Genomic DNA, 21,161 nt, shown 5'->3' on the forward strand with positions numbered 1-21,161 from the left:
GACATTGAGTAGTTTGCTTAAAAGTAACCTTCAACACAATGTCATTCTTTCTGAGTACAAAATGTTTTGTTGCATGCAGGAATGTAATTTCGTTTTCTCTGCAGTTGATTTAAAAATATCCAACACACACTATATTATGTTTAAACATAGTATAAAGGAAAAGGACAACCTTATATGCCGTGTTAATTCATTTTAAATTTCAAAAGGGTTGTGTGGCTCCTGGGGTTTTCTTCACTGTGGGAAAGCGGGTCCAAATGGCTCTTTGAGTGGTAAATGTTGCCAATCCCGAGTCTAACATCTCAAAATAGACTGAAAGAAATCAGAAACCCCCGAAAGGACGGCGTGCCTTTTCCGTCCTGCTCCCGCCTCTAGCCTCGCTAATGATTTGACTCCAGACATGGCAATCGGAGGAATCCGGTCCATGAAATTGACTGCAGACGGAGATGCATCCGCGGCGCTGGCGGTTGCAGATTAGGGCGATGCAAGGGAAGGACAGGTGGCTTCCAGGAGAGGACAGCCTGTCTCAGCGGGGACCAATGATTAGCTTTGACCTCATAAATAAAAGGAAAATAGAGGTCAGGAACTGGATTTATTGCTTTTTTTAGTGGGGTGATGCTTTTCCGGGCCAGGAGAACTTCTGGGTGGAAAAGTTCCCTCAGAAACAAGAGGGCTTGTTTGCTGCGTTGTTTTGCTCAAAAATGGACTGCTAACAGATGAGCTTGCATTCCTGCGTCCTTCTAGTCCGCCGGGTGTGGATTAGTGCGAGTGAAGATATCATCAGTGTGTTAGTTCCGGTTTGCACAATCGTGAAATGAGTCCAAGATTCCCGGCGCGACATATGGAGGTCCTATTTATTTATGAATTGTTTTTCGCCGAGCCAGAGTGGCAGCTGTTTTTCGCGTCTCCCGCTCGGTGCCGATCTCTTCGAGAAAATGTGATTTATTTTCCCAGACGCATCCCGTGACATATTAGCGGCATTTTAATGAACAAAATGTGTGAGCCAAAGCGATTCACTCGGCGTTACGCTCTTAATTAGGAGATGTGCGGGAGCACATTATCTAGGATCTGGATACAAGATAGAAGACTTCACTCCAAACCCTCTGTGTAAAGAACACACAGTCGGAACACCAACTGTCTTTTTTTGTGGCTTTCTAAAAAGCCATTGCCGTCTACATCTGTATCTATATGGTGAATAGTCTCCACTTATATAGCGCTCTAACACCATGTGGCTTTAGACGACACACACACTTGGCAGATGTGCTGTGTGAGGCCCTAAGCAGACCATCGGGAAGATCTCGGTTTGATGCCTTGTTCACGGGTACCTTGGCATGCAGAATGTGTAGACTGATGGGAATCAAACCAGCAATTGGAGGGACAACGCTCTACCAAAGGAGCAAAATCCCAAAATATATCCAAATCTGCATCAATATGTCAGTATGTATTCATAATGGCACAAAAATGTATTTAGTCAGTCACCAGTTGTGCAAGTTCTCCCACTTAAAAAGTTGAGAGAGGCCTGTAATCATCATAGGTACACTTCAACTATGACAGAATGGGGGAAAAAAAAATCAGGAAAATCACATTGTCTGATTTTTAAAGAATTTATTTGCAAATTATGGTGGAAAATAAGTATTTGGTCAAGAACAAAAGTTAATCTCAATACCACAATAGTCAATACCCCTTGTTGGCAATGACAGAGGTCAAATTATTTCTGAAAGTCTTCACAAGGTTTTCACACACTGTTGCTGCTATTTTTGCCCATTCCTCCATGCAGATCTCCTCTAGAGCAGTGATGTTTTGGGGCTGTCGCTGGGCAACATGGATTTAACAAAAAGATTTCCTATGGGGTTGAGATTGGGAGACTGGCTAGGCCACTCCAGGACCTTGAAATGCTTCTTACGAAGTCGGTCCTTCGTTGCCCGGGCGATGTGTTTGGGATCATTGTCTTGCTGAAAGACCCATCCGTGATTCATCTTCTCTGCCCTTGCTGATGGAAGGAGGTTTTCACTCAAAATCTCACAATACATTGCTCTATTCGTTCTTTCCTTCACATGGATCAGTCTTCCTGGTCCCTTTGCAGAAAAACAGCCCCAAAGAATGATGTTTCCACCGCCATACTTCACAGTAGGTATAGTATTATTTGGATGCAACTCAGCATTCTTTCTCCTTCAAACATGACAAGTTGAGTTTTTACCAAAAAGTACTATTTTGGTGTCATCTGACCAAAGGACATTCTCTCAGTCCTGTTCTGGATCATCTAAATGCTCTCCAGGAAACTTCAGAAGAGCCTTGACATGTACTGTCTTAATCAGGGGAACACGTCTGGCACTGCAGGATTTGAGTACCTGGCAGTGTAGTGTGTTACTGATGGTAGCCTTGGTCCCAGCTCTTTGCAGGTCATTCACTAGGCCCCCAAGTATGGTTCTGGGTTTTTTGCTCACCATTCTTATGATCATTTTGACTCCACGGGTGACATCTTGCGAGGAGCCCCAGATCAAGGGAGATTATCAGTGGACTGGTATGTCTTACATTTTTCAATAATTTCTCCCACAGTTGACTTCTAAACACCAAGCTGCTTACCTACTGCAGATTCAGTCTTCCCAGCCTGTTGCAGGTCTACAAGTTTGTTTCTGGTGTCCTTTGACAGCTCATTGGTCTTGGCCATAGTGGAGTTTGGAGTGTGGGTGTTTGAGGTTGTGGACAGGTGTCTTTTATTCTGATAACCAGTTAAAACAGGTGCCATTAATACAGGTAACGTGCGCAGGACTAAGGCGCCTCTTAGATAAGAAGTTACAGGTCTGTGAGAGCCAGAAATCTTGCTTGTCTGTGGGTGACCAAATACTTATTTTCAACCGTAATTTTCAAATAAATTCTTTAAAAATCAGAAGGGTGATTTTCTGGATTTTTTTTTTTTTTTTTTCACATTCTGTCACTCACAGTTGAAGTGTACCTATAATGAAAATTACAGGCCCCTCACAAGTTTTAAAGTGGGAGAACTTGCAAAATTGGAAGCTGACTAAATACTTTTTTGCCCCACTGTATACAATAGATAGACACACACAGAGGCACGCATGCATGCATACACAAGTATATATACACAATACTGTGTATAAAGTATACATGTTAATATGTACACAGTATATGTGTATATATATGTTTCCACCCACAGACGTACACACATTCTCTCTCTCTCTCTCTCTTGGCGGTCCATCATATTTGTGAGTCTTACTGTGGTTTTAGGGTCCAATCCTTGATCAACACTGTCAGTCAGAGCAGGTGACTCCCCAGGCTGGGGGTGTAGATGTAGTCCTGGCTCCATTACTCCTTATTATTCAGCAATCTTACTGCATGTTTAACCTCCTCAAAGGCTGGTTGGAGATCTTGGATTATTTTCTTCTGTTGAATTCAACTGCTGGTTGGAATGTCCCAATTAGCCGCGGTTCCCCATCCAGGATGTTCTGAGTGGACGATTTTTAGGCCACCTTTTCTGGGCCCTTCCCCAGTTGGAGTAAGCAGTGTGGCTCCTAAATAGGGCTGCTTAGATGCGCAAGGGTCTGTCAGGAGCATTTACCACTCAACCCCAGCTTCTAACGATCATAGATAGCCCTGTGCCGTTGGTGTGCAGGGTACTGACCAGGGGCTTCTAGTGCATTCAGATCTGCTCCCGTCACAAGACACCCTGTCGGTACCAGACTTCAACCATTTCCGGTTGCTGGTCTCACCGAAGCAGAGGTGGATACCTGTGCAGGGAGATTATTTAACATGTAGCTGGGGTTGTGCATGTTCCAGCGGCACTTCTTCACTGCAGGAAGGTAAGGAGGCAAAGAGGGCCCAAAACAACCGGCACCCTGGCTATTGCAAGCAGCTGCCGGAGCTCCAGCTTCCAGGAGTACCACCGATCATGTGCCCACAGCACGCCGCTTTTTCTGCCAGGGCTGTGCCCCCCTTAGCGTTTTGTCCTCCCAGACTCACCCACAAGGCAGTGGGGCAGCAGTTGATTATTGTTTGGGCAAGTCCAATAGGATGAGCCTGCGCACTATCTATGGGGCTCACTGCTACTCAGACCCCCTGCCAAGTTAGCCTGTTACCATGTGTGCCACGAGGCCTGGCAGGTGTCTGGTGATGGATAGATAGATAGATAGATAGATAGATAGATAGATAGATAGATAGATAGATAGATAGATAGATAGATAGATAGATATGAGCATATATAAACACACACACACACTCACACACACACACACACACACACACACACACACACACACACACACACACATATACGTGTGTATGTGAGTGTGTGAGAGAGAGAGAGAGAGAGAGGGACAGTCAGACTGTTGTCTGTAGTATATGCATTTATAAAACTGCTTATTGAGATGTATGTACATTTCTGAGTACAGACATTAACACCCAAGATAATAAGTATAGCTAATAGCGAATGTGATGTTGTATTGGTGAATTCATGAGTGGAAAGTTTTAGATGATCGACACATCAAAATGTGCACGGGGATTAAAAAAATGAATAAAAATAGACAAGGAGATTAAGAAGGACCTGTGTGACCCCTATTTTGCATTACCATCGGTCAAACGCCCGATAACTATCCCCATCTACGCGGTGCTTGCCGTGCAACTGCGACACCCAATAGTAAATCAGCGTCCCCGAAACAACTCCGTCCGTCTCGGCTGACAGATGACGGCTGCTGCTGTGGCCTAAAGTGGAAAGTGACCATAAAGATTTAATGCTTCACTCACTCAACTTAAGTGCCTTGCGTGGGAGAGGTTGGGGGAGGGGGGGTCAACAGTTCCCCTGTGGCATTTCCAAGAAAATAACATGCATAAACACACACACACACACACACACACATAGGCATATACACACTCACACACACACACACAGAGAATAGAAGTCAAAATGCTGGAAAAAGGATACATTTTTTATTCAGTTACCTGGCGAATCTTGGTCATTCTGCCAGGAAGCATAAAACCACACCATGAAATAGCATGTCTTTGGGTCCCAGTGTTTATTTTGTCCGTGAGTGATAAAATATCCAAGCAGGGCCTGGAAAAACAAGCTGATCCCCTGCATCCCTTGCCAGCTTCACAAGCAGAAGCAGAGATCTCTGTCACTCAAAAGTAAATTCTGATTTTCAGTTCATAAGGTAGCAGCGCCCAAGCGCAGATGGATTTGATCTTTAAACTTTGCCGTCATGTACTTCTGCGTACTACCATAACCTGGGGGCCTTTGCTACCTGTGACTGCTGTTCTTGGACGTTCTAGGTGGGATGTTGTTGGTACCAGCTTCTTTAAGAAGCATCCGGCTTGAGTTTGGTTCCGGGAACTAGCCTCCTCAGAGGGCAACTGTTTTTAGTTCTGCAATCACACATCCAATAATTGATTGTCTCTCGATCAGTGGTCCCCAACACCCGGGCCGCAGACTGGTGCCAGTCTGTGGATCAATTGGTACTGGGCTGCACAAGAAATAAAAAAAAATGTTTATTTTCGAAAAAAGACCGGTATCTTTCGGTTACAGCTCGGTCACTTGAGCGCCAAAAATGTAACCCACAAGCTAGAAAAATGATTAAAAAACAGACGTCAGGCGGAAAGTTTCCTTTTGAAGGTGAACTGAACGTTTATTTTCATAATTGCAATGTAAGCAATCAAGCGTCGATCGGTCCATGGTGATAAAAAGATTGGGGACAACTGCTCTCGATGACACAGGATTGAGAGGGTGAATGATTGGAGTTGACAGTCCAGGGGGAACCCCTGTTCTGGTCCAATCACAGCTGGGCTAGAGGAGTGCAGAAAGCAGAATTCCAGAATAGTCCAGGCAACCTGTCATGATTTAAGCTGAGATAAGACGCCTCCCAAGATGGATGTCGCTCATGTTCCATCATGCGTCATGCCTGTCCTGGCCTGACGCATCAGGAAATGTCTGAGTTCCTAAAAAAATGTCTAAGAAACTCCAAAAAGTACCCACATTGTAAAAGGGACGAATATCAGGCTACTTTACTCAACGTATTAGGATATTAATATGGACACATTGTGTTCCCAGAAGAGAAGGAAGAAAAAAATTACCTCCATACTTGTTTCTTGTCACAATGCTCTCATTCATGTTTCTGTCTGGAGGAGCAGCCGAGCATTGTTCGCTAATGTCATTATTTTTGTCAAGTAACTCACTAGAACACCCAAATCAATGTAGTAGAAGGTACACATCAAATAAACACATTTCCAGACATGCTGCTAATTGGATGAGGGTCAGCACAGATATCTAAACAGCAACCCAGCAGGAGATGCCCTTCCATCATTTGTCTCTCTTTGACTGAAGCACCACTGCGGTGGAGTGATGAACAGTAAAGCAGAAGACTGTCTGATGATATGAGCGAAGGAACCGTTTTCAACTCTTTCACAGCGGATTGTTGGTGAACCACCGCACAATCACTTCACCAGTATGTTGGGAAGATAAAACCCCTCTTTCCTAAGGAACGTCATCTCTTCTGATAGTCCTTACGGGGTGACCGCGTCTTCACTTGTATGTTTGAACTATCAAACCCATTTTTTTCTCGGCTAAATCTTCATGTGAGATCCCACAGATCCCGCGGTGCCTTTTGCGTATCTACGACTCTAATACTACATTTAGTAGCAGCACATTTATCCTCTTAGCCCCTTCTCCGGTGCCATTTCAACTTTTAAGGCAGTGCTTTGAACTCTGCATAAGCATGTATGGTACTTCTCATTCCTCTCGTATTACCTTCCCGTTTGCTGACTATTATAATAGTTATCATCCGATTTCCTCTTTCCCAATCCATGAGGCGATGGGTTTTTGATATTTTTGTTGTGAGGCCATCTTTTGACAGCAAAAACCTTTTTTAAAAAAAAAAAAAAAAAAAAAAAAAAAAAAAGGTTAAATGAACTAAAAAGATTAAAAAAATAATGTTTTCACTGAGGGCTATTAGAACACATTCTTTAGAACACATTATTCTTTTTCTTTTATTGTTATTAATTGTAATAACATCTTTGGTGTTCACTTTTGACCCATCTATATTTAAGCTGTGATACGATGCCATGCATCATGGACGAGCCTACCAAGATGGACGTTGCTTATGATTATGAACATATTCATAATTATGATTATGGGCATATTCCAAGATTTGTGGAAACGGATGACCGGATTTTATCTGCCAGTGACGTCAGGCTATTGTACGTTTTTTGTCTCCCTGCCCTGTCGCATGACGCCGTTTCAGCGTTTTAGAGGCTGTCTGGAAAGAGCAGCAGCCATATGCCCACTGCAAGACATTTTGCAGAAGGTGCTATTTAACACGCCATCCCAGCACCTTGAGGGGGTTAGGAGAAATCACATCATGTCTTCCGCCTTATTCTGCGTCCTACTGATGTATGAGAGAATGGGGAAGTTTTTGGAACGGAGGTTTGAGCACAGGATAATGGTGATGACGGCCATTTTTCTCAGTCCCCTCTGATCAGGTGTTGTTTGCTGCCGACTCTGAAGAGCATCTGTTCACCACCAGTGATGGCGAAGGAGAGCTGCTTGTGCTCCGACGCCGGGATGAATAAATGCGTACCCAGGTTATTCCACAAAGGCGCCGTGCTTGTTTTCTCTCAGAATTCCAGAAGAGCACAGGCGCTTCGGCGTTTTCCTGACATCTTAATTCGTAAAATGTCAGGAAATGAGCCGCGGTCCAGGAATGCCATGTCCTCCCATCTGGTTAACAACAGATAATCATTCTACACTCATCCTTCGGCAGGTGAAGAGGGTTTGATGTCACAAGAAAGAAGCGTTGTTAATATTTGTTGATGTTATTTCAATCAATCGCTATCAGGAGTGGCGAGGCGGCGGAGTGGTCAGCTCTACCGTTTTACAACAAGAAGATCCCTAACCTTTTCTTGTGGAGTGTGGGGTTCCTGCTGGCTCTCCTGTTTACTCCAACTGTCCAAACACAAAGTGAAAGGTTAAATGGAGACCAGAAATTGTAAAGATTGTGAATAAGTGGCTGAATGGTTGTGAATCTAGATATGACACATAGAAAAGGTTGAATGGTTGTATGTCTCCTTACGCCGTGTTGATGACGGTGAAAAATTGATAGTCCCTAGAAACAGTCTTCCTCAATGTACAATTTGGACACGGCTGTATTATCCATCACCTCCACATCATTTAGTTATATGAATATATCAGTATTCCATACGCTAAAGTCAACAGTTGCCTACCTTCAGATAAGAAGAAAAGTGTTCCTTTAACCAAATTTGATGTTTTTAAAGCACTTCAATAAATGTTTCAAGCTGAACTAATTATTATTTGCCCCATTTGAAGTTGTTTCTATGCTCTCACTGCCTGGTGGGATATCAAGCTGTTGCAATTATCAAAGCAGAAGATCCTCAGAAAGATCCAGTGACGGATTATAGTTAATGGAACTTTCCGAGCACAACTACCCCTGTGGTCATGTTGTACTACTACCCAAGCAATACTGAATTGTGGTATGACGTAGGTGAAGGTTCTCAGCCATCCAGGTTGCGTCAGATCTTGTCACATCAACCGGATTTTTCTTCATTCCCTTGTAGATGTTCCTCTTCTCACGCCAAAGGCCTCCTCTGGCTTTCTGGCTCCCAACTGCTGGGGTTGGATGTTGGCCCAAGTGGACATGGCTTGTGATGTTCAGGAGTGAGTTGTTTTGCTGAAACATAGTTTGAACAAAGGTATGAATTTGGGGGACTCACATAAGTTATGGCCCAAGTAGGTTGATTGCAAAGCTAGAGTGTGTTAACAAATGAAACCTGTTAGCTTGGACGGAGCCTCTGGCAATTTTCCGCAAGAAAGTGTCTAGTTGCCAATAAGTATGATAGTATGTTTTGAAGTATCCCTACATTGTTATGAATGGACTTGCGGGGAAAACTGATGCTGAATGCAAGAGCATGAATGGAGTGGCTGAAATTTGAGCTGGAACAGGAGTCTGACAAGGATCAACCATTCTTTTGAGAAGATAATCAAAGTGAGTCATTTGAGACATTTTTTTTTTTTTTTTTTCTGAATGTCAGTATGTCTGACATCAATGGCACAAGCTCAATTTGTAAAATCAAGAACTCATGGAGCGAAAAAGGCCAGATGTGTCAGTCTAAATTCTTTGTGCAGATTGTCACAGTTCAGTACAGAATAGATGGATACTTCCGAGGTTTCCATGAATTTTAAATGTGCTGCAGTGTATCTCCCGGCCAAAGCTGTCTGCTCCTTTGCAGTGGTCATATCTACTTGTAAGGAGCAGCTTACGATGCAGATCCAAATTGCTAAATCTCTAGCTTTTATCTGTGTGCCTGAGGGAGGTGCCAGCAAGGTGCCAGCAAAAGTTTGCATGTAACTTATATATATTTTTTTTTTTCCTAAAATAACAGGAGAGCCCTTTGGAGTGGTCATATGTAGTTCCAAGGAGCACCTTACTTCCGGTGTCCAGTAGGCGGGAGTTTCTGCCACTAAAGCATACAAGTAGCCGTCTACCTGCTTGGGTGACCCATTTTTGTCAGTTGGCGTTTTTAACAATGGAGACATTGAAAAATCTGTAGCTTTTATCTGTGTGTTCTTCAAAAACATAAAAAAAAAAAAAAAATACAGCTTGTGTTAAGGAGGGCCCAGAAGCAGAATAAAGTGAAGAAGTGGCGAGCAGCTGCAGCTGGCTGATGGACCGTTGAATGTGGAGACTGGGAGCGAGAAAAGACAGAGTAAAGGGGCGGCTGGCCAAATTTCAGCTTAAGCAAGCCTCTTCCTGATGACAGAATTATGACTGTGCTCCATCTGCAACTCTGTCACAGCCAGCCAATCGGAGCGCATCTTCAATCGGCGCCCGGTTCCGTCAGGCGTTCCCATACCCACTTCCTGCGGAGCTGAGGACGTAATCAAATGTTCAGGCGTCCGGCGGGCCAGACTGGCGGGAGTCCTGTTGCAGGCTAGGCGTCTGGTGTGCGCTGATTTGATTTGCGCTCGGATGTCAATGCAAAATAGAAGCTCGCCTGAAGTTAGGCGAGCTTCTTTTTGCGATCCTTTGATTTGCAGTAAGCTGAAGTGTGCATTTTTTATTACGATCACACCTTCTCTTCCATCTCCGTCGCCCCACTTGCCGAACATTATCTGGCAACTTCGGAATCCCGAAGTCAGCTACTTCTGCCAAGGCGGAAAGCACTGTACGCCATATTCTCTATATCAATTACAACATCTCGATTTTGCAGATTCCACGATGACTGAGTGCCTCCAAACCCCTTTGCTTGCATGGTTGCCTGGCAGCACCGTTGAGCGAAGGTACTGTTTGACAGCCATCCCTTTTTTGGCTCTTGTCATCTGCTCCTTCTCTCATTCACCTCCCCTTGTCTTCTCCTGCCATGAAATGATTTCCAAGAGCAGGACGAGGAAGGAGCGATGGGGGAGCTGGGTTTTTTTTTTGAATGATTTGGTATGCAGTGACAGTACCATTCTGTTTCATTGCAGCAGTCCTCACCTTATCTGCTTAATGGATTATGAGCAAGGGAACAAAAACAGAGGGAGGCAGGGTGAGAATGATTGGACACCCTGCCACGGCGCCGGACGGAAACGGACTGCTGGCGGATAAATAAAACACTCCTGCCTGTACATTCCCTCTGCCCCTGAATCACAGGTGTTATTAAGAACGAGGGCATTGGGAGCAACCAGTCGTTGGGAGTCATTGGACCTTCTGAAAGCACAACATTCTGGTATGCTTTCCACATTCGCTCAGCAGGAAGTGCTACACTGCTGTCTTACAATGAACTTAAATTTGCTCTCTAAGGCGTATTTCCTTCCTTCCATTTTCCCCCTCCGTTGCTAACAATAATTTCCTGTGGATCAGTCCTCCCAATCAGCGATGGACAAAATAATGCTAACAAAAATAGTACTTATTGGCGCTTCCGCCTCAAAGCGTGAAGATCCCCGGTTCTATTCCGACAGCGGATGTCTGGGATTGGTCCAGGTTTAACTCACCCAATGACAACTGGGATAGGTTATAATCCTGAGAGTAGGAAAACCATTTAACAGAATGAATGAGTTTTTGAAAAGCTTTGTATTATAATTCAAATTCTGCCAGTGGAAGACTTCTAGACTCCTCCACAGACTTCGAAGAAACAAAGTGTTAGATATTACATCCATTCTTCTTCTCTGAGTGTCTTTTTGTATCTGCAAAGGCACCACAGACAAACCAAACCGTGAACAGTCAAGTATTCAAAGGAAACGAAGGGTGAAACCGACTGGCATTTAATCTGCAGAAGATGTGAGATACCTTTCCTACCACTGCTGTTAATTGTTGCCTTTCTATTTGGAGTTTGCATGTTCTCCCCACACCTGCATGGGTTTTCCATCCTTCTCCAACTGTCCAAAAACAGGAGGAGGTTCATTTCCCTTAAGCGTGAATAGGAGAGCACATGTTTCATATTAACAATGAAAGAATGAATGCGTTTCTCACAAAAAATCGTGTTATAACCCAACAATGCTCGCTTTTAATATATTGTTGAGAATATTTACAGGTGTGCGATTCTCGGAGCTGAAACAGACCGAATGGACTTTATGGTCCTTCAAGAGATGTGAGGGCATCCTTGATCGCACCTGCCGCTGCCATCGCACCCTGAAATGCGTTTCATCCTCAAATAGTATCGTTAAATTGGAGTCTTAGCCAGTTGTTGATAAGCTCCGCCCATTTCGGGGGGTAGGTTAGTCACCTGCCTCTGCTACATGTCAAAGAACTAGTAATTGTCAATGTGATTTCGATAAGTAGGACCCATCGTTGAAATCAGTCATTGAAACAATACTTGAGATTAACACATGACTTAAAAAAAAAAAAAAAAAAATCCTCTGCTGGAGATCTTTGATGTGAAAATGAGAGGGTGAAGCACAGAGGTACAGATTGACTGGGGGGCGATAAACCCCCGGAGCAACTCCATGGCTGCAGCATTTCACGCAGGAGGTTTTAGGGGGGACTGCACGTCCAGAGCCGACATCCAGCAGTTGAGTTTTATGTTTTGAAATTGCAGTGATATTCGTAACAGAGGCCCACTTGAGCATATTTGACCTTTCAGGGCTTGTAGTCCGAGAGAATTGTTGAACGTCTCCGATGCCTCAGGGTTAAATCAAATTTACCCAAGCCTTTCTTTCTGTATGTGCTTACCCTTTTGCCTCAGGCTAAAAAAGACCAGGTTTCATTTCACCAGCTTGTACTTTATCCGTTTTAAAGCTTCCTAGAATTCAATCTTTACCTCGCGATGCTGCCTATTTGCAGCAAAGCAATACGAGGTCAGTGGCTATGGCATCTCCCTGAAGGTCTTCTCACTGATAGCCATCAATATGTTTTATTTATTTATTTATCTATCTATCTATCTATCTATCTATCTATCTATCTATCTATGTATTTATTTATTTATTTATTTATTTATTTATTTATTTATTTATTCATTTATCTAAAATGCATATTATTATTGTTATTGTTGTTGCTGTTTTTTTTTTTTTTGTTTTATTTTTATTATTATTGTCTTTACATGTTTTTTAAATCATTACTTATGTATTTATGTATTTATTTTTAAAATGCATTTATTCGTTTTGTTTCTGCTTGTAATTCTTATTCTTATTATTAATAGGAGTAAGAGTATGAATAAGTATACATATATTTTTAAATGGTATTTATTATTTCATTTTTGGTAGTAGTACTAGTAGTCGTATTGAATGGAATGAGAGAGTGAGTGGTTGTATATCTATCCTCATGTCCAGGGTGATCCCCGTCTCTCGCCCAATGAGAGCTAGCTGGGATACTGTAGGTTCCAGCACTCAATCACTGCTGGAGAATTCTTCCAAGAAATAATGAATGCACTTACAGGAGGATTATGTTTTGGTTGGTATTCGCATGAACCCTGGGGTATCATTGCTTTTATGACTTGTGAATGAGTGAGTGAATGGTTAAATGTCTCTACATCAAAGATGTCAAACTCTTGCCCGCAAAGCCATACCAAATTACATTAGAGCTGGCCCACCGCTATTATAGCCGACCGCTATTACTACAAATTCCAGAATGCTCTGCTGGTGTTTTGGTAAAAAAATCACAACAGTACCTGTAAACGCCCTGTCCTCTCTTGGCAGTAGTCATAGCAACTTTATGCTAATTCCGGCACCATACTACCCCTCCGAAAAATGGCTAAAAGAAAAGCAGAAAACGGGAGCTTTCTGGACAGATGGGAGGCAGCATATTTAATTACATATGTAAAAGACAGATCCGTTTGTCTTGTATGTGGAGCCAATGAGGCCATGATCAAAAGGTTACCATTCATAATTCAGAAGGCTGCAAATAAAAAGAGACATATGATTTTTTTAAGTAACTTTATGGAGAGAGAATGCCATTGATGTGTTTTTATTTTGAAATCTGATTCTGTCTGTGTGCAATTTTAAGTTACATATCGTATAATATTAAGCTTCGCTTGTTCCATATTCAGTTTTTAAGCAAAACTTTTTTGGGTCCATATGAAAAGGTTCATTGTGATATCTTGAGGTAGATTTTTTTTTCAGTAAATATCAATGTTTGCCTGTGACTTTGTCCCAGTTTTGAATCTTGTCTCAATGTGTATTTGAGTACTCCAAATGATGGATGAGAGTGAATGGTTTTATGTTTCCATATGAGCATAAGTGCAGGATAAGGGTTATTTGTAATGACTGAATGAACAAATGAACGAATGAATGAATGAATGAATGAACAAATGAATGAATGAATGAATGAATGAATGAATGAATGAATGAATGAATGAACGAACAAGCAAGTGTGGGTCGTGTCACACCAACAGTCTTCATGGATGTCATCCTTTCACTTCTTTGTCTGTGCAATCCTGACATACTAACAGCCTCCGGAGAGCTAACTGAGTATCAAACACTGATAGCCGTAGAAATTGTCGTCTTTGGGGCGTCTGGAGTTCACTTGTAACATCTCGTCCCATCCGATTGGTTACTCTGTGGCCTTGGGTCTCCAATGAGCTTGGACGTTGTTGTTGTTGCTGCTGTTGTTGTTTCCTCTCCTTTCCGAGGTTAAAGTCAGGGATGAGAAAATAGAGGTTCCTGCCAAACAGTTCTCTGTGTGTTCCATAAGTACTCCAAGGAAAAAAAAAAAAAGCATTTGTGCGAGCAATAGCCTTCGGGTGTTGCGCCAAATGAAAATGCTTTTTTTTTTCTCTCTAAACCCCCCCCACACACTTCACTCAAAAAAAGTGCTTGTTTTCTGTTCGTATTCTCTCTCTCTCTCTTTCTCTCTCTCTCTTTTCTCTCTGTTTCTCCGCCTTTGGTTTGAACTCTGACATCCACGTCTGCCCCGGGATGTCTGTCACAAACTGCAGTCCAACGTTGTGACAATGCTTTTTTTTTGTTTCTTTTTTTTTTATTTCCTTCCCGTGCCTTTTTATGACCTTCTTTTTTCTTCCTCTTTCTGTTCTTTTTTTCTATTTCCCCCCCTCCTTCAAGGTCTGGCGCACCTGACGTTAAACGACCAAGGTATGGGTTCATTCCTGTTTTTTTTTATTTTTTTATTTGGGTGCAGATATTTTTATTTTATTTCTTTTTTTCGTCCTTTCGAGGTGGTTACTCAGCCCTCCCACCCAGCCCCCTTGAAGCAGCCGTTCCCCCTCCCGCTTTTTACCGTCCCTCCTCTTCCGATCCACCCTTTAAACATCCTTCCCTTTCTCCTTCGGCATCCCCTCTGTCGTGCTTCCTCCCGCCTCTCCCACTTCCTGCACCGTGTCTATGTGTTCTGCTGTGACCTCCACCAATGTGTGTCCGAAAACCCTTTGTCCTGTCCTATGGCTCACGTCCTGGACCTTCACCTCTGACCACCTTTGACCCCCCCTTCCCCCAGATGACCTGACCCCGAGGCTGAAGGTAACACTTTTTTTCTGCTATCCCTTCTGCTTGGGTTGAAAAAAAAAATGAATTGTCTTGGGAAAAAAATGTGTTTTGTGGTCAAAAGCGATGTGTGTCCCATCCAGTGGAGGTGAAAGTGTTGTGGAATGCGCAGAGTTTTCTGTCACCGCTCTGCCGACATTCCCGTTGTTTGGCAATCCGATTCTCCAAAAAGCAAAAACGCAAAAAATGGGGGTTATGATTTCTGATCTGCTATGTGTTTGGGGAAAATGTTGCCGCCGCCGCTGATGTTTTGCTGTGAATTCAAAATGCATGTGTCCATCATACACGCTGCAGAGGGTGCACAATGTAGCTAGCTTAAATGGCGCCGTCATGCTCTCATGACTGCTTTATGCAGCGACAAAAAAAAAAACAAAAAAAACTTAAGGTTTCTTTTTCTTCAAGTCACAACGCAAGTGCTCATCAACCCTCAAAGCGTGCTAAGCACACTTCTTGACCTTCTCCTCCACGGGTCTCCCCTTCGCGGCTGCACTCACCTGCTTTTGTTGACCTTTGTGCACTGCCGGCGGTCCACAGGAGGAATAAAAAAAAGGAAACGGTGAAGCCAAGTCCAGGAAATTGAAATAGTGCAGAAGTGCCGGCTGGTGAATGTTTTGACCTTTGTCGGTGCGTCGCGTCTCCTTGTATCCTGTGATATCGCTGGGGCCGCAGGAAGACCTCAACCCCGGGACTCAAGCTCGTCTTCGTATGGACAATTTAACGGGCCCAACAAGGCGACTACAGCCCGCTTGCTACTAATGCAAGATGAACACAACCGTCTGATAGAAAACATTGTCATCGGCATATACGCGGAAAATGGTGTTTGTTTTTTCAAAGCACTTTACAACTTTGGGTTTTGGGGTACTTCTGCATGCAGATGACAACTTCCTGCTCAGCTAACTGAGCTGCCCTTAATTGAGCTTTCAATCACCAGGTACAGGTGGGGAAACAGCTACCAAATCCATTAATTTTTGTAGGAAGTGGTGTAAATATGATACACGCGTAAGGAACTCATTCATTCATAAAACCAATTCATCAGGTCGACGGAGCTTGGTGTGATATTCGGAGGCGACCATGTAGAGGAAAAGTATTAGCTAATTTCTCTTTGGCACAGGTTAGCCCCATGCAGTTAGCTTGGGCATAAAAAAACGCTGAATCTTTAGACCTGAATTCAAATGGTGCCAACTGAGAGAAGATGCCATTTTGACCGACTGGCACTGAAATAAAGGACTGTTATAACGTTGTAATCCAAGGACAGCTTTGGAAAGCGGTCTTAACAAATAGCCGGATCTCAGGGGGGTTTGATGTTGTAAATAGCTGATCAAGGAAAGTCAAGTTCAAACTGGTTCTTCGATTTGCAGTCAAATTCTTCAGCTTTTTCAGGAGAATGTGGCCTGAGGAGACTTCTCTCCAGAGGTTTCAGTTCTTGACTGGAAATATTTCTCGTGACGGCAAAAAATTGAATTAGAAGATATGTGAACTGTACCTGATGCTGAACCTGAAGACAGAGATCAGTGCAAAATGTAAACAACAACAGCAGAGAAGAACAGGTGGAATGTGGGCTGATAGGTTACAGCAAGCTCTAATAACAATACAAACAACAACAACAACAATAATAATAATTACACTTAAAAAATCCCGTCATATCAAGTGACAATGACAAACTCCACCTTAGAAAATGTGCATTTCTTCTTCTTCTTCTTCTTCTTCTTCTTCTTCTTCTTCTTCCTTTTTTTTTAAATTTCATATTATTATTACAATTACATTTCATTTCCTAAATCTGTTTACTATTTTTTATCCAAATCAGACATATCGTCCCACACCATTAGGTCCAAGTTCACTCAAGTATTTATGTGGCATTGAATGCTTCACTGCTCACACCCCACTTTTCTTTCTTTCTTTCTTTCTTTCTTTCTTTCTTTCTTTCTTTCTTTCTTTCTTTCTTTCTGTCTCATCACTAAGATGCTTACCAGTTCATTTCCCCCTTGCAGCCGAGCACAATGGATGAATATATTCCAGTTTCCCAGGCAGACATTCACCGCCACCAACAGATGAATCACAACTATAATCCTGTCATCCCCATGCAGAGTGTACTCTCCCCATAACGTCTCCCTATAACCTACTGCCATTTAAGTGTGATCCTTGGATGTAATCCATCAAAGCGGCGGCCGACTGTTTACTCCAGACAAACACTTGAGAGACGGCCGTTCGCCGAGATAATAGAAAAGAAGCCGAGGAATGTGAAATGTGACATTACTGCATCAGTCAATATTCGCCGTCCCTCCTGAGACGCACCCCGACCATGGCACAGAGCGTTTAGGTCTATTTTCAAACTGTCATGAGTGGCCAAGTGGCAAGTATCATTTTTATTTTAAAATATCTTTTTTTTGGATGATTTTTCCCCCGCCCCTTGTCACCACATCGCATGAAAATTTCATTTTTTTTTTACCATTTCACATTAGAATATTATGAAATATATAAAATGCATGCCAACGGCGTACAATAACAACAACAACAACAACAACAGCAACAATAATAATAATAATAATAAATACAGTCAAAATTGAACAACAACAACAATAATAATAATAATAATAATAAATACCGTCAAAATTGAACAACAACAACAACAACAACAACAACAACAACAATAATAATGATAATAATAATAAATAAATATAGTCAAAATTGAATTATATGGGAAGAAAAAGTCCATGTCCATCTGCTTAGCTCCCTGTTCTACAGGTGGCAGTCAATTGCAATAAGTGTAAATCCTTATACATCCCTCAGTTTCTACGTGCTTGAAGAAAAGAAAAAGAAAAAAGCTGATAAAGGAGAGCAGCTGATTATTCATCAAACATTGCCCAGCCGGCCATTTGTATTGATCACCCTGTAGCCAGAATTAATATGGTTTATTCCCGTATGGACGGGCAAAAACATCTTAAAAGGGAAGAAAATCAATAAAGCTATTTGGTAAAGGCCAGAGTGTGTGACACACTGGCGAATTAGCTGTTTTTCACCCAGGGATTCAAGCACATCTGCACTTTCAAGACATTTACTTTCCTAGAAACCCAGCCAGCACGCGTAGTCACAAACAAACACACACACACACACACACACACACACACACACACACACACACATAATTTGCATTCACACAAACATAGGTTTTAGCCAATGCTAATGATGGCAGGCGGCCGCCTCAGCCGTCACACAACCGGAGAAATCAATGTCAGTCTCCTCAAACCCAAGGCTGTCCTTCACAGCTGCAGGAAGGACGAACCCCAGGCTCAGGTCCGGACTGATCTCTATCTGCCCCGTCTGAGGAACTGCTGCGAGCTTCCCTGCGCTCACAGGGCGACCCATTACCCGCAACGGCATCGTGCTGATTGTCTGATCATACGGAAGGACTGACAGGCTGCCGCGTTCTTCAAATGACAGCATATCCTTCAAAGTGTCTCCTGAGATTGTCAGTCTGGTCTCAGTTATATCTGAACATAAAATACTGTTATTATTATTATTATTATTATTATTATTATTAATATTATCATTATTATTATTATTAGTAGTAGTACTAGTAGTAGTAGCAGTAGTTAGCAGTAGTAGTATTATTAAAATTATTATCAGCATTATTATTTTCATTATTAAAAGCATTATCATTATTAGCATTAATATTATTATCAGAATGATGAATTAAATTATCAACATTATTATTATAATATCCATTGTGTATGTTGTTTTTATTATAACATACACATTATTATTTATTATTTGCTCATTTATTTCACTACTAAAACTTACTATATACTATTTCTTTACCCAGTTATACCGTAAAATTTTAGAATGCCTAATTTTGTTTTCACTCCAGTTTGCGATAATCACATCAATTATCCGGATGAGGATTTGAATTCAAAGCAACTCTCATTCATTATTTCCTTGCTTTTCTTCCTCCGCCATGTCCACGATCCATCGCTCATTAACCGCTCTTGTCTCGACTTCTAATGGACGCCTTCGTTAACGGCAACCATAACAATAAAAAGTGGAATAAAACTTTATATGCATTGCGAATTTTCCAAGATAACACGCAGCTCAAAGTGCTTTCCAATGTAAAAGTAGCTAAATAAGCAAGACAGCATTGTCAAATTAAAGTTTATACAGCGATTAACGCGATGGGCGTATTTCGTGATGCAATTAAGAGTACTATCCGGTATTTATGTAGTCGTCCTGTAGCTCATAACTTAAATTTATAACATCGCCCATCTAATTTATCTGCCGGCGTGCATAGTCGTCATTATAAGTGTTATTTCCTGGAAGCTGCCTGGAGGCATTTCTCCACTTTTTAAGGGCCCGTAATATGAATTAAACCAATTTCCCCTCCACGGCAGGGACATGTAGAAGTTAAAAGGAAATTAGTTTTGGATGGTAGATGTGTTTTTCGCCAGGTGTCCGGCTTTGAGGCCCAGAATGGAAGCGAGGGGGAGGCCGACCCTCAGTGGGTTTCAGTGCAGATCTCCTTGGAGATCTCAGGGCAGCGGGAAATGAAGGGAATATCCAGCCTGATCTTTATTCAACCTCGGATGTAAAGCACAGGGTCCGGGGTCGAGATAGCCATCTCTGTCTGCGCACGCTGGGGGCCGTTAATGGAGTCTGGGCATCGCCGCATTCGGCCCACAGCTATTTCCAACGGAAATTTTTCGTGCGGCGTGTCTCCGGCAGGTCGGCTCTCCTTTCAAACTGCCCACTTCTTTGTAAGCGCTGTTAAAGCTGCGTCGGGAACATTAGGATTGATCAAACCGGAGAGATAAACACTGCAAAATACCTATTTGATCTTTACCTGAGGTCGTTTTCTCTAGTGATTAAAAATGCATTAAAAAAAAGAATGCGATGATATATTTATAAGATTCTAAACTGGGGCAAGATGAAATAAAAGTTATGATTTTGTTTCTTAAATATATTAATAATAATAATAATAATAATAATAATAATAATAATAATAATAATAAGGATCTTGGGGGAACTGGAGCCAAATGCATCTGTCAGAGGCAGTGATTCTTCTTTTTATTATTACGATTAGTAATGATAATAGTAATGATAGTATTATTAGTATTTAATAATAAGGTATATACTATATATTGTATAGTAAACTATAAATAGTAAATTTGTTTCTTAAATTTATTTTTCTTTCTTTCTTTATTGATTTCTTTTTTTTTTTTAATCATCATATGGGATAATCAATCTCAGTTCAGTGGGTTTATTAAGTTAAAACTTGTGTGCAATACATTTTTTCTGTAATTTAATGTAAAATTACTGTATTCAAATTATTCTTGGTATTCCAATTATTATGTGTTTTTTAATAGTATTATCATTTATCTAGTCATCTATTTATGGACTTTACTGCTTATAATTTGATAAGTATAACATTATTATTATTATTATTATTATTATTATTATTATTATTATCATTATCATTATTATTATTGTATTTATTATTATTATTTTTTTTAATTAGTCATAGTTGTTATAGTAGCAGTCGTGTTAGCTGCAGTAGTGTCATTGTGCACATTGCCAGGTGATGGATGAAGGCATCCTGTCCTCACAAGTGATCCTTGCTGAAATGAAACGGGAAGGACTTTCTTTATCCGGAGTGTCGCAATGGGATTATTTGTCGAATGGAAATTAAAGAGGGTAAATGCCCAAATGCACGCAGGCTTTGAAACGCAATTATCGTGGGCAGTGTTAGTCCAAAGAAGAAATGGATAATGTTCTTTAAGGAAAGAGGGATAGTTGCAATCAGGCTGCAGACGAATTAAAGGTAAAAGTTAGGAAAGTAAAGGTGGGGAAACTGCTACAGATAAGATGAATGAGAATAAAAGAGAGACTTAGCACTAATCAAATGTCAGAGCTTTTGAATTATAAAAAATATACAAGATAGCTGTATAATAATCAGATGAAAAATGATCTGGTGTTTTTTATATAGCTTTTGCTGAACAGAAAAAACAAAAGGGAGCTCATCGGGTCCACTTGAATTGATTTAATTTAGCTCAATCAAATTCAATTTAATGAATTTATTTCAATCAAATGTTTATTTGATAAGTAGACAAATAGAAAAAAAACATGGCAATACATGTTGTAAAAGTCATTCATAAATAAGTATGTACATTATTAAATGGAAAAGTAAATACATAGAACATAAATAAATGTGGTAACACTAAGGATGGCAATGATGATGGTGATAAAG

General features: G+C 41.5%; 1 protein-coding gene across 8 annotated transcripts in view; it reads left to right on the forward strand.

Moving 5' to 3' along the window:
• nrxn2b (neurexin 2b) overlaps nucleotides 1-21,161 on the forward strand; it is a 749,542-nt gene that overhangs the window by 203,028 nt on the left and 525,353 nt on the right. For 7 of the 8 annotated variants that reach the window (XM_086165979.1, XM_086165985.1, XM_086165983.1 and 4 more), the window contains exon 4: nucleotides 14,489-14,518. The exons of the other annotated variant lie outside the window; for it this stretch is intronic. In XM_086165979.1, coding sequence (XP_086022105.1) covers nucleotides 14,489-14,518 — 30 coding nt within the window. The remainder of the gene's footprint in view (nucleotides 1-14,488; nucleotides 14,519-21,161) is intronic. 8 annotated transcript variants of the gene reach the window in all.

Source organism: Fistularia commersonii, chromosome 19 (assembly GCF_037954325.1).
Source record: "Fistularia commersonii isolate RoL2024-O1a breed Wild chromosome 19, RoL_Fcom_v1.0, whole genome shotgun sequence".
Taxonomy (NCBI): domain Eukaryota; kingdom Metazoa; phylum Chordata; class Actinopteri; order Syngnathiformes; family Fistulariidae; genus Fistularia; species Fistularia commersonii.